Raw genomic sequence first — 12,548 nt, forward strand, 5'->3', positions numbered from 1 at the left:
AGCCCTGTGGTGCCCGCCCCGCTCTGACCGCCTTTCACGCTGACCTTTCCTGGTGCACGGGGAGGCAGCTGCTAATGATTTCTCGGCTATCTCCGCGAGCCGTTGCGCGCAGCCTACAGCAGACTTGTTTCCATCTGACGCGATCTCAATTATTAATGGCTCGATTTACACGGCACGCCGCAGCCTTTGCCCGGCACATTCCCCAAGGGAGCCGCCCCTGCCCACGCTCCACGCGGCCCAACACGCTGTGCCTTCACCATTGCCCCCACCCACGCACCAGACCCCAAGGGAGGGCGATGCCTGCAGCAGGAGACCCCCACCACCCTCAGCATCACTCCTGTCCTCCACTGCACACCCCCGCCGCTGGCTGTGATGGGTGTAACCAGCCCCCCAGCAGCACAGGGGTCCTCAGCCCCGCTGTCACGCCCAGAGGGGAGGTGTCACACGGCCCCCAGTTGAGCCTGTGCCACGAAGGTCACAGAAGAGAGGTAAAACCATCACCCACAGACCACAGGAAGCACGAGTGCCAATAACTCCAGGCAAAAAATACATCTGCTTGGCCGCCACTCGCAATCCACTATTCATAACCCCGCTTCAGAGCTCTAATTATTTCTTTATAGTGCCAATATAGCCCCGGCCAGGCTGCTAGTGAAGACTGGCTGAATTAATTGATCGACAGAAGGCAAATAGACTTCACCCATTTTAAGCACCCATTCAGTTCCCTTTTCCTAGCAGCTGTCACTGTTGTCAGCGTGCCGAAACGAGGCTTTTGTACATGTTCTTTGGCATTAAGCAGCCCAAGAAAAAGAGAAGAAATGCAAACTAGTGAGAGTTGCATTGGATTATTTCTAAATATTATTGTTTGTGCAGTGTTGGCATTTAACATGCTGGCCATACACTGCTTTCATTTACTCAATTAAACAATTAATTACATGCCTTGAGCACAGTGACTCTGCAGTGTTTTCCCTCTGCTCAGCAGCATCCCCACACTTAAACAGCAACACGTACATTAGACTGGCAATTGCACTTGTATTGACAGCTCCACACTGTGAGCACTTCCAAGGTTATCTGGTCCTCAGGGTGACAGGAAGGACTCCTGCCTGCCTGAACAGCATCTGGCCTGACAGGCCCCCTGACGGACCTTTCTGCCCACAAAACACACCCACTACTAGTTCAGTCATGGTTTTTTCCCCCGTAACGAAGTGTCAGTAGCAAGAAACCACCACCCTGACTTCCACTGTTGCTGCCACCTCCACAGCAGGAGCAAAGGCTCTATTCTAATCACACTTGCTGTTTAATAAAACAATGCAGCCTTTCCTGCCTTGCTACTAGTAAAACTATTCCTTACCTGACACCTGCTACCCTTGCTAAAGTCTGTCCCTCACCACGACACCTGAAATGACCCACACAGACAAGCCAGGGCAGAATCAGTGGTTGTTTTTACTTAGGTATTTAGATATCTTATTATTGCAGTCTTCCAACATAGTTCAATAAATACAAAATTAACAAAAGTGTCAATAGATCTTTATTACCTTTTATTATTATTATTATTATTCCAAACCAACTGTGATTCCCTGGAGATGTCTGACTATAGTTCAAACATGAAATGTACACAGTGTCCCTTATGATATTATATTACATTTGTTTCAAGCTTATAAAAATATATATTGACTTCTCAAGTATGTATTTACAGTATATAACACGTGGTTAATGAATATCAAAAAGCGTGTGGAGATGAACCAACTTGACTCCAGTTTTGGTTTCACGCGAGGGGGTTGTTGGAGGTGCCGGCACATCCTGCCCACACTGAGCAGCACCACATCGGGCTGCAGCCGGAGCTTCCCAAATCCTGGCTCCAGCACATTGTTCCTAATGCTGCCGTCCCTGGGGATGGGAGACACGTCCCTTGCCCCCTCCCTCACCCCTATAGCCCCATGGGGCCTGATCCCGCAGGCGCTGTGCCTTGCTGTGCAGGATGCAGTGCAAGATTGGACATGTGGTTAGGGTCCGTCCTTCCGACCTCATGGAAAACAAGACGTGACACAGGAGGGAGATTTGGGGACTGCAGCCGAGGGAGCTGAGGGGAAAGGGCCCCTCCTGCAAAGCAAAGCTGCAGGGAATCGCTCCCCAGTGGGAATCGCTCTCCAGCCGCCCCAGGAGAGGCTGTGCCTGTTCTCCCCAGCAGAAAGGAACACCCAGCGGAGACGTTCCCATGAGGAATACCAAGCAAAGCCCAGGAAAAGGAGCTTTCCTGCTACTGTACCAGGGCAGCAAAGTGTTGCCTCAGCAACGAACGCTGAGGATGCGAGGCTGGATGCCGGGGCCACATCGCTGCCCCCCAGAGCTGCACTGCTCTTCCTGAGGTCACGCGATGGAAACAGTGTCCTCCTTTACCGTCACAAGGCACCGACAGCCGGCGGGACACTGAGGGGCAGGGGTTGTGTTCCAGGTGCTTCCCCTCCCTGCACAAACAGGCTCGTCTGCACACGAGCTCAGATACCTGCACTTGCTCCGCTCCTCTAATTCCTACCTGGCCCCCACTCTGCCTGAACACCTAAAATCTAACCCTCTCAGAACAGCATTTATTAGCTCCAAAGCCCCCAGATTACCAAACACTCGTCGTTTTTTCTTCCCTGAACAAGCCCATTAATGCTAACGCTGCTGCAGAGACGGGGAGCGTGCTCGGCCGGTCCTGAGCCCCTGTTAGCACCAATGTGACTGGGGCTTCCCCGCAGCCAAGGGAGGAGGAAGGAGCCTTGCACAGGGTCAGACGCTGGATGCACAAAGAGACTGAAATAATTTTTGAGGCATTTCCCTTGGTCAAGCAGATTCAAAACAGTGTTGCTAATTAATTTAATTATAAGGCATTGAATACTTCCCCGAAGAGAGGTGCTGAGAGGAGGCAAGTTAATTTTAAAATCATCACAACAATCCACAGCTTAATCTGCTCATTTTGTTATCTTCAGCATTGATGAGGAGTTCAATTAAAAGTGTTTACTGTTGCAACGAGCTAGGCTAGGAAGCGTATTTCCATTATGTGCTTTTTCTTTTCTTTCTTGAAGGAGAGGCCAGGAAAGCAAATGCCTCTTGTTTCAGCTGAGTTAGAGCATGATCCCATCCACAGAACCACACTGTCTAAAAGAAACAGCTTTCTGAAACACCACGAGACCCTCACCAGGGTAGAGTCAGGAAAGTAATTAAATACTGAATTTCTTTTGGGAACAGCTAGAGACACGCAGACAGAGAAATTACACTTTCAGTTCGGTTTGTGCTAGAGGAGGTAGGGTGGGAGCCTAATTCAGTGGGGGGAATGCTAAAGAGATGATTGAAAGATGGTCTTACTTTTACTTGGAGTGCTCCAGCACAGAGCGAGCACCAGGCGCTCACACAAGCAAACAGCACAGGAGCTGCGGGGCTGCCAGCCCCCTGCAGAGCTCAGTGGCTGCGGGAGGGCAGGGACCCCTGCCCACATGGCCACGGAGGCTTCCCAAGGGACCCACAGCTCCCAGCGAGCCACCGGTCACCGTGTCCTGGGAGAAAGTGCCACGACTCTGGCTAAGCTGTGCTGGGGTTTCGCTCTCTCCACTAGGCAGCGTCCAGAGGGAGTGGGGGGCAGACTGGGGCAGCCCTGCACACAGCCGGCCCCTCCTCGCACCCCAAACTGTGGAGACAGGGTCTGCTTTGGGGGTCCTGCTCACAGCCAGCTCTGTTTCCCAGACCCTGAAGCACTCTGTCACCGCGTCACCAAGCCCTGGATTTCCCCAGACCTCCCTGAAAGCAGCTGCACCCACCGGCTGCAGCTCCCGGCATCCCGACACAGGAGGCTGCTGCAGATCCCACCGACAGGACAAAAGCAGGGAGATGGGGGAAAGGATCCGGAATCAAGTTGGTTCAACTCCTTGCCTAAAGAACTATAATATACTTTCTCTATAGATAAAATGTAAACATAAAGAGCATACAAATTGCACTTGATCCTTGGGATCTGGCATTTCTACCAAATGAAGGTTTTGGTTCACCTTTATTACTCTTCTGGGTGAGAAACAGCAGGATGGCGAGTGACCGACCAGACCACACAAGGGCCAAACTTAAAGACAAAATTATTTCCGCTAATAACCAAGTGACACTGGGGGACGTTGTTTAAAGTGCCAAGGTGGCAGGAAGGAGAGAGCTTCTTTACCCCGGTGAGCAGCAAACTCCCTGGAGCGTGCCCAGCACGCATCTGCCCACAGCATGCCAGCAGCTCCGGGTCCTGCAGGGCGAGCGTTCCCGTCTCAAGCTCTGCACACACGTCTCTGTGCTGCCTCACGCCCCCCTTGGGGTTCGCTACTGGGAGCTCAGGACCTGCATGGTGGAAGGTGCCCTTCTCCCTGCCAGCCAGTGCCACCGGGGCTGCGGGACCCCAGAGCAGCTGGGAGCGCACAGTGCCCAGCGCAGCACTGCCCAGCAACGCCGGCACAAGGCAGAAAGAGCGATAATCCACCATTAGCTGGCACCTTCTTGACACCACCGATCAGCGAAGTTCAGGCAGAGAGTTCTGATCTCTGATGCAGTCAAGCTAAAATATCTGAAAAAAGTGAAATCTTGCCACTTTGGAGCACTCCTGGGCATGCAGCCGAGCCAGAAGAGCCCGAGGGCTGGCGAAAAGAAAACGACAGTGCATGAGGCTTTGCTAAGCAGAAGCTGGATCCCTGCAGCGACGTGTTGTGCAAGGGCCAGCGGGGCCAGGATGGCCAGCGGGGCCAGGATGGCCACCAGCACCTACGGCCATGCTGCCCTGCTTGACCGCATGACCGGGAGGGGAAGACACCGCGGCAGGGCAGGTGCTGTGCCAGCCACGCGAGAGATGCCCGAGGGCCCTCCGCTCCATCATCGTTTAGAGATCCTCATCCTCTCAGAGCAGGTTAATAGAAGGATCTGACTCAAACAGATTTCCAGCCACATTGTGAACATCTCCCACAGCATTCACTCCCTTTATAAATCTTTGCCTTTCATCATCGCTAATTCATTTGCAACACTTACAGATGATAATAAAAGGCCTACAAAACTCCACACAAGGCTGCAAAGATGCATTTCATTAACTAACTTCAAGGAAACTTCTATTATTAAGCAGGTGTTATTTAGGTTTTTCATCAGGGATCAGGCCCACATCAGTGGGAACTGCCGGCACGCAAGGCAGGCAGTACTGCGCTACTGTCCGCAATAAAATAAAGTGCTGATGTGCCCTGGGTTGCCTGGATTGCACGGCAGGATTTCAGGGATCCCACAGATGCAATGGTCAGTGTGGGGCTGGGGTGCACAGTTCCCGGCACAGCCCCTACAGCCACCCCGAGCACCCACAGCTGAGGTGCACCTGCTGCAGAGGCTGTGGGTGATGTGGGGTGCGCTGGCACTGCAGCCCTCGGGCACGGACCTCCATCCAGCCATTGACCTGTGGTGGAAAACTGATGCCCCGGCACAGCAGGGCAGGATGCTCCAGACAGGCTTCTGCCTCTCCCTTCCCCGCTCCCAACCGGGCATGGGGCCAGAGGAGGAGGAGGAGCAGGAGGCGGGGAAGAGCACTCCCCGCAGCTGAGGGGGCCCTTCCAGCGGCCAGGGATATGCTGCCAGAGTGGACATGGGAAGCAGCCCCCCAAATCACAGCCATGCCCGCTGTCTCTCTCACTCCAAACCAATTCCCAGGTTTTCATCCCATTTCTGGCTGAACTGGGAGGCTCCTTTCTAAGGAGCCTTAGAAACATTCAGCACCATTTGCTCCGCACTTTAGCAGAGAATATTTTTGTTCACCAACTGGGGTGTCAAGGCTCAGTGAAGTAACTCTCGGAGCAGAAGGGATGTGGCTGGGAAAGAGTTTCCTTTAGCATAGCAGATGGGGAAAGTCACCTTCCAGGAGTTGGGCGCTGGGTGTGAGCTGTGCTCCAGTGTCTAAAAATAAAAGCAATAAAAGCTCCTTGTGGGGTTGCTAGAACATGTCAGCTTGTATAAAAATACCCATGGATTTCACCAGAAGGATGCTAGATACGAAAATGCTGTCAACTCTGGATTAAGACAGTGCGCAAACATCCATCCACCCTGTTAACCTAATTACCATACGAAATGGCATTATTACAGTTTGATTCATTTTACAAAACAGTGCTGGGGAGAGCCACGTCCACCTAGGTACACCGCAGGCGTGTGACCCAGGAATCCTTGGCTTTCCCGGCACAGGGGACGGGAAGCCCTGCTCTCTTGCCACGTGGAATGACTTGTTTGGCAGCAGCCCAGTGATTCCTACATCCCACCTGAAACCGCGGTACGTCAGAGATTTGGTCCAGTTTGGGGCTGGCTGGCTGCTCCTCCCTGGGAGCACCAGGTCAGTGCTCCGCACCGCTGTGGGGGTCTGCTTCACACCTGCACGCCTCGGCCATGCATTTGGATCACCTGTGCGCGGAGAGTCTGGATCCCGCTCAGGATGGTCTTCTGGTGCTCCACCAGCGTGATGCCCAGGCTGAGGATGTCTCTGCAAAATGAGCCCTGCATCAGCCACGAAGAACAAGCCCTAAACTCTGAAGCACCCCGACACCAGCTGCTCCCAGGCAAGGGCAGCGCAGGTTTCAGACCTGCCAGAGCAAGAAATCCCTGACATGTGGTCCCAGCCGACGCAAGACGGGCCCCAACCAGGAACCCAGGGGTAGCACGAGCCTGCAGCATGCCAGACGTGAGAGCTCCCAACCCTGCCCCCCCGTGCTGCCTGCGTAACAGGTTAGCGCCAAATCGCATTAGATTTGACTCCACTTTCTGGAAGGGACAGGTCACGCTCCTCTTGTCAGAAATGAGAGGTTAAAGTCGCAAACTCCAGGTTTAAACCCCTGCTTCAAAAACCAGCAACTGAGAGGCACAACACATGCAGTCCAGCCCACGCCAGCTCTTACAGGCATGTTGTGGAAGATCTGTCCTCTCGTTTAGTGACGCCTGACTAACGACAAAGCCGAGCTCCCTCATGCTGCACCCAGCAGCACCAGTTTATAGCCAGGAAATGAGTTCACTTACTGGGCTGTCATCCTGGCCACTGATTCCAGATAGCAGTAGCCTGCAGCTGTGAAGTTGTCTTTGTACCTGCCCATTTCTATTGCCTCCAGCCACTCGCCTACGGAGCTGAAAGACGGGAAGGCCGAGAAGGTTCGCTCGGTGAGGGGTATAGACGTGCTGTGGGACCTGCCAACAAAGCAGGGCGGTGAGGAGGGAGCAGGCACGGCACGCCTGGGGTGGCAGCCGGCAGGCAAAGGGGAACAGCAGCCAGCAAAGCGAGAGGGTGGTCACCTGGTGCAGGTGGAGCTGGGGCACTTCGGGGGCTCTGGGCTCTGCACCAACTTGCTCAGGATGTTGTGGATGTGCGAGAACTTGGGTCTCTGGCTGCGGTCCTTCTGCCAGCAGTCAAGCATGAGCTGGTGGAGCGGCGGCTGGCAGTTCACAGGGGCGGGCAGGCGGAACCCATCCTCCACAGCCTTCATCACCTGCAGCGGGCAAAGGAGGTGGGGGGACGGGGTCAGGTGCTGCCACGCAGATCATATGCAACCCCCTGGGGCAAACCTCCCTCCTCACACCCTGCCTGGGGAGCGGCAGCAGCTCCTCTGCGCACCACGGAGCCACCTGCACATCATTAGCAACGGCAACATCGTCATCTACCACGCGGCCGCTGCGGACTCACGTCCTGGTTGGACATGTCCCAGTAGGGTCTCTCGCCGTAGGACATGACTTCCCACATGACGATGCCAAAGCTCCACACATCGCTGGCCGGACTGAAGTGGTGGTACTGGATGGCTTCAGGGGCTGACCACAGCACCAGGCTCTTCCCGCGCTGGATGGGCAGAAGGGGAGAAATGACACGCTTGCACCGCAGGATGTAGCTGATGCCCGTGGTTCCCAGGTGGCCGCTCACCGTGCCCTGCCTGGCATCGCAGGGCAGCCACCAAGCAACCCCGCGTGCTACGTGCGGGTTTAATACTAAGAGAAAACTTTTGCCTCTCTTTGAAAACCGCCATGCAACTGTATGCTACATGGGAGTGTGAGTCCTGAAATATTAATGGGAGAGGAGAATGTCTCTGGGAAGAGCTGATGGCATTTTATACATTAATATTTAATGAAAACCGTTTCAAAGCTGCACAAACACACAGTCCTTCCACCTTGGCTTGCTCTCCTGTAATTAGCAATCCCCGTCTCGGTGTCTGCAGAGCCCTCTGGATGCGCTAAGGAAAGCAGGTGACAGAGACCGCAGCTAATTGTAATTAACAGCGGGGAGACCTTCACCCCAAAGCCACAGCCCTGCTGCACCGCACTGGGAGAAGCCAGGGCTCCTGCTGTGCTCTCCATCCCCCTCACCGAGCGAGCTGCTCCGTATCCGGCGGCACGCCAGCGCAATTCCGCTCGAGAGCTTTGCAGCACGGCTGAGCTGCAGCTCTGCAGGCAGCTCTGGCCACAGCGAGGGGCATTGCGCTTTGCCAGGGGCACTACGGGATAGTGGTGCTCTCCCTGCCCAGTGCACCCAGTGTGCCTCCACCCAGCTAGCGGTAATGGCTGAAAAAGTTGGCCAAGACTCTTTCTGCCACTGGTCTGCTCAGAGCTGGCAAATGAGTGCAGCTCCTGGCAGAGCACGGGGCAAACCCTGCAGCCAGGCTCTTCCCACTGGGACACCCATACCCTGCACTGGGACACAGGGACCAGGTCCCTGCAGGCAGCGCAAATCAGCTGCTGCCTCCCTGGCGCTGCCCAACGCTCTCTCTGCAAACAATAAGTGCTCATTTGATTGAGGAATCAATGCTCTTTAAAATATTAATGCCTGCTTAATGCGACACGCTAACAGCCCCAGCTGATGCCGGGCGGCTGCAGGGTACCGATGAAATGTCTCACTGATCTGCAGTTCAACATGCATTGATGCACCCCAAACAAAGCGTGCCGAAGGGGGGTGTGGAAGCAGCGCTGCCCCCAGCTCTGTGCCCAGGGGCTCCCGGGCAGCTTCGCCAAGCAAACGCAGGCACTTGGGAGACAAGCTGGCTAACAGAGCTGATGAGGTGTAAGTGTGAATCAAGCAGGACTTAAATTCTTAATTGAAAACCATGAATTTCATTACAAGTGATAAAACAGACATAAGGAACCCTGAGGCTGCCAGGGCTGCCTCCAGCCGCCCGTCACCTCTCTGCCAGTTCTCACAGACGCGTGGCAGGGCTGCGGCCAGAGGAAGAGCCGTGCTGGGCAGCTGCTCTGCAGTTCCCTGGCTGAACGTGTCTGATTTATAGCTGAGAAAGAAGCTGTTAAGATGCAGAGCCCCCATTCGTACATGATGAAGGAAACATGAGCCCAGGAAAAACCGAGGTTCTGGAGCAGGATTGCTGTATGCCTTACTAACTCCACCTGTGCCAGCTGGCTGGCTTTGGGTTGGATCCTTATTCACATTCTGGGCAGGTTGCAAACCTCTCCAGTGGCGCCAGGCCCTGTGCTCCTGGCCACAACCACACGTTGCAGCCAGGGAGACCCACCTCTGCGGCAGGTTTTGCAGCCACACTGTCAGCATTTTGCTTTTGGGGAACGCTGACAATAGAATTCGGAAATGCAGCTTACCATGGTGGAGAAGATGGTCTCCATCTTATCTTCTTGGGGCCGTCTGAAACCAGTTATTTTGCAAGCTAGGCTGCTGTTCACAAGGACTTTGTGGGCAGCAAGGCTTTTGTGTATGTAGCCCATCTCTGCCAGGTACTTCATGCCAGAGGCAATCCCCTGCAACATGCAAACGAGCTGGGTGGCTGTGAACTGTCCCTCATGTTTCTGTTAAAAAAATAGAGGAGGAAAAGCCCAAAGTGAGGAGTGCCCAGCTCAAGGGGGCATGGCCAGCAGAGCCTGGGTGGGTGGCAGACGCCCGCAGTTACCACCAGCTCCCACAGCACTCACCCTGAGAAAAGAGTCCAGCACGCCGTTCCCCATGTACTCCATCACTATCATCATGGTACTCCCTGCACGGACAGACAAGGAGCACCGCGTGAGTCCTGCCCACGGCTCGGGCAGCAATAACTCTGCAGGTGTCAGAAATCCGGGTGCTACCCCCCCGGGCACCGTCAGCCCACGCTGCCTGGCTACTACGGGAGACGAGGACTTTATCCCAGTTTACAAGGAGCAGTGGGTGCGAGGCCTTCCTGCCGTTCCCAGCTGGGATCCCACTAGATCCCAACACCAGATGCTCCTTTTATCAGGACACTGAACCACACCACAGAGGAGGACTGCACTACCCAGTGAAAGCAAAAGCAACCAGCTCAGCCCAACAGTCAGGACAGAAATACTGCCTTCCCGAGCGAACAGGCTAGTTAAAACCAGCACACATGCTCACGTTTCTTTGGATTTACATGAATATCCATTTAAGTACAGCATCCGCAGACCAGTTCAGCGCGCACACTCCCAGAAGAGCTGGGAGCAATCAGAGTCATCTGTTTTACTGACAGAACCTCACTTCAATTTGCTTTTATTAAGAGCGCACAGTTTTGCTGCTAAGCCAGTCTTTGATTTATTAATCTAGCTGTAAGCATTTTATTAATCATCAGAACGCTAAGTAGCTAAACCACAAGGAAACACCCGATTTCCAACAGAGCGCCAACAGCATCGCACCTCCAGCACCAGGCCATCACTCCAAAGCCACAGCTCAGGCGCTCTGCCCGCAGCAGAGCCTTCCTCCACCACAAGTGGCTCCAGCTGCCCCGTGTCCCTGTGTCGTGCAGCCCGGCGCCCCCCTTACCTCTGGTGATGACCCCCTCCAGGCGGATGACGTTGGAGTGATCAAACTGGCCCATGGTGCATGCCTCCGCCAGGAAGGAACGCTGCTGCTTCTCCGAGCACCCTGCCCGCAGGGTCTGGATGGCCACCGGCAGCTCTCGCTTGCTGGGCAGCTTCAGACAGCCCCGGCAGATTTCTCCAAACTCCCCTGCACAGCAGAGAGACGAGTTACAGGGCATCCAAGGCAGGAGTTCCTCGCAGCCGCGGCTCGGCACCGTGCCTTCCCAGAGGACCCCCTGCCATAGCGTCCACACCACTCCTTTGAGCACCGACACAGATCCCTCTGCCATTTCCAGACCGTGAAAGAACGAGCTACCTGCCAGCTGGCTTCACGGCTTCCTCACAGCTCTCAGCATTGTTGGACAAGGGCGATGCTTTACTGAGTTGGTGCAAGGCACTATAAAGACAGGTTATATATATAACTCTCTATACCTGCTACAAAGCAAAGGGCAGCAGTCCTCTTCTGGGAGGTCAGATTCCCTTTAGGGGATATTTTCTCTGCTTTGGGACTGTAAAGCGCACTCCTGTAGCACCAGCAATGTGCCTGGCTGTGCAGACAAGACATTCCCATGGCGAATCCAGGGATTTGCCAGCCCACACTCAGGAGCATGCGGAGCCCCCCATGGCTGCGAGTTTCCCCCCCAGAGCCTGTTTTCCCATCCTCCCCCTCCTCTGCTGAACACACAGCCCTGCACACGAGTCTAGCATCAGCACGTGATACCAAAAACCTGTGAAAATGCAATGCAATTTCTTCTTCCTCTTCCTACGCCATCCTCTCCATGCTCTGCTCAAGTGCATGTTCTGCTTTTTGCCCGTGGGAGGAAGATGAACCCCCAGGTACAGACCCCCTCTGCTCGGCACACGCAGGGTCTGTTCCCCACGGAGCAGAGCGCGGCCGGGCAAGGGGCGTCCTGCAGGCTGAGGCAGAACAGCCCACTCTGCGCAGCCACGCGCTTGAGCAGGAGCGACCGAATTCATAACATAAAAGGCCAATATTGGCTTAACAGCAAAAAATGTGTAGCTATGAAAAGCTTTATTGATTTGAAAGCCAAGGTACTTGTTAGGTCAGCAGTGAGACAAATGCACTCCTGGATTCCTTGTATTTAAATGACTAATTTCTTTCTTGATTTTTTTCAAACACTGATTTGTTTCTTAAAGGTATGTGGGATTAGCCTCAGCTGCTCCGCTCAGCAGCCACAAAGATAACCTTGTCTTCTCCTCAGTGTCTTCTCCCCTGCAACACGGTCCCTTCAGCTGGTGGGCAAGCCCTTCCCTCTTCCCTTCCTCCACCTCTTCCTTTTTGTGCAGCTGAATTTATCTTTAGGAACAGAAACGACAAAGAAAAATCGTGTTTCCCATGTTCTGGCACACATTAGCAATTGAGGCTCTAGGGCCCAGTGAGGGGATTTTAATTTGCTTTTAAGTTTTAGGCAGTGAAGTTGATGAAAATCAATAAATCATTAGGTTCACATATTTATAAATAGTTTTCACGCTGCTGTCAAAGTGCCCAGATGCAGATAATTGCTGATGCTTTCTGGTCTGCGCGTCACCGGGTTGGCTGTACTTTGCGCCTCAGAAAAACAAACGGGAATGCGAAATCAAGCTCTCGAACAAAACGCTCCAGCCCCGCTCCCATCTCCTCGCCGCGAGCGCACCCCCCCAAGACAAAAGCAAGAGCAAAGGTCCAGGGTGCTGGAGGGTGAGGAGCTGCTGCGGGAGCCCACGGCGCTGCGGCTTGGGCAGGCTCACAGCAGGCA

The 12,548-nt window shown here is 54.2% G+C and overlaps 1 protein-coding gene across 1 annotated transcript in view; it reads right to left on the reverse strand.

Annotated features, from left to right (window-relative positions):
- Positions 1-1,507: 1,507 nt before the first annotated feature.
- Positions 1,508-12,548, reverse strand: part of EPHA10 (EPH receptor A10) — a 44,604-nt gene continuing 33,563 nt past the window's right edge. Inside the window, exons 11-17 of the mRNA XM_037381583.1 lie at positions 10,754-10,939; positions 9,919-9,980; positions 9,592-9,795; positions 7,685-7,834; positions 7,297-7,490; positions 7,027-7,191; positions 1,508-6,496 (exon numbers count right to left, since the gene is read on the reverse strand). Of these exons, the coding sequence (XP_037237480.1) occupies positions 6,382-6,496; positions 7,027-7,191; positions 7,297-7,490; positions 7,685-7,834; positions 9,592-9,795; positions 9,919-9,980; positions 10,754-10,939 (1,076 nt within the window). The 3' untranslated portion in view covers positions 1,508-6,381. The remainder of the gene's footprint in view (positions 6,497-7,026; positions 7,192-7,296; positions 7,491-7,684; positions 7,835-9,591; positions 9,796-9,918; positions 9,981-10,753; positions 10,940-12,548) is intronic.

This window comes from Falco rusticolus, chromosome 3 (genome assembly GCF_015220075.1).
Source record: "Falco rusticolus isolate bFalRus1 chromosome 3, bFalRus1.pri, whole genome shotgun sequence".
Classification (NCBI taxonomy): domain Eukaryota; kingdom Metazoa; phylum Chordata; class Aves; order Falconiformes; family Falconidae; genus Falco; species Falco rusticolus.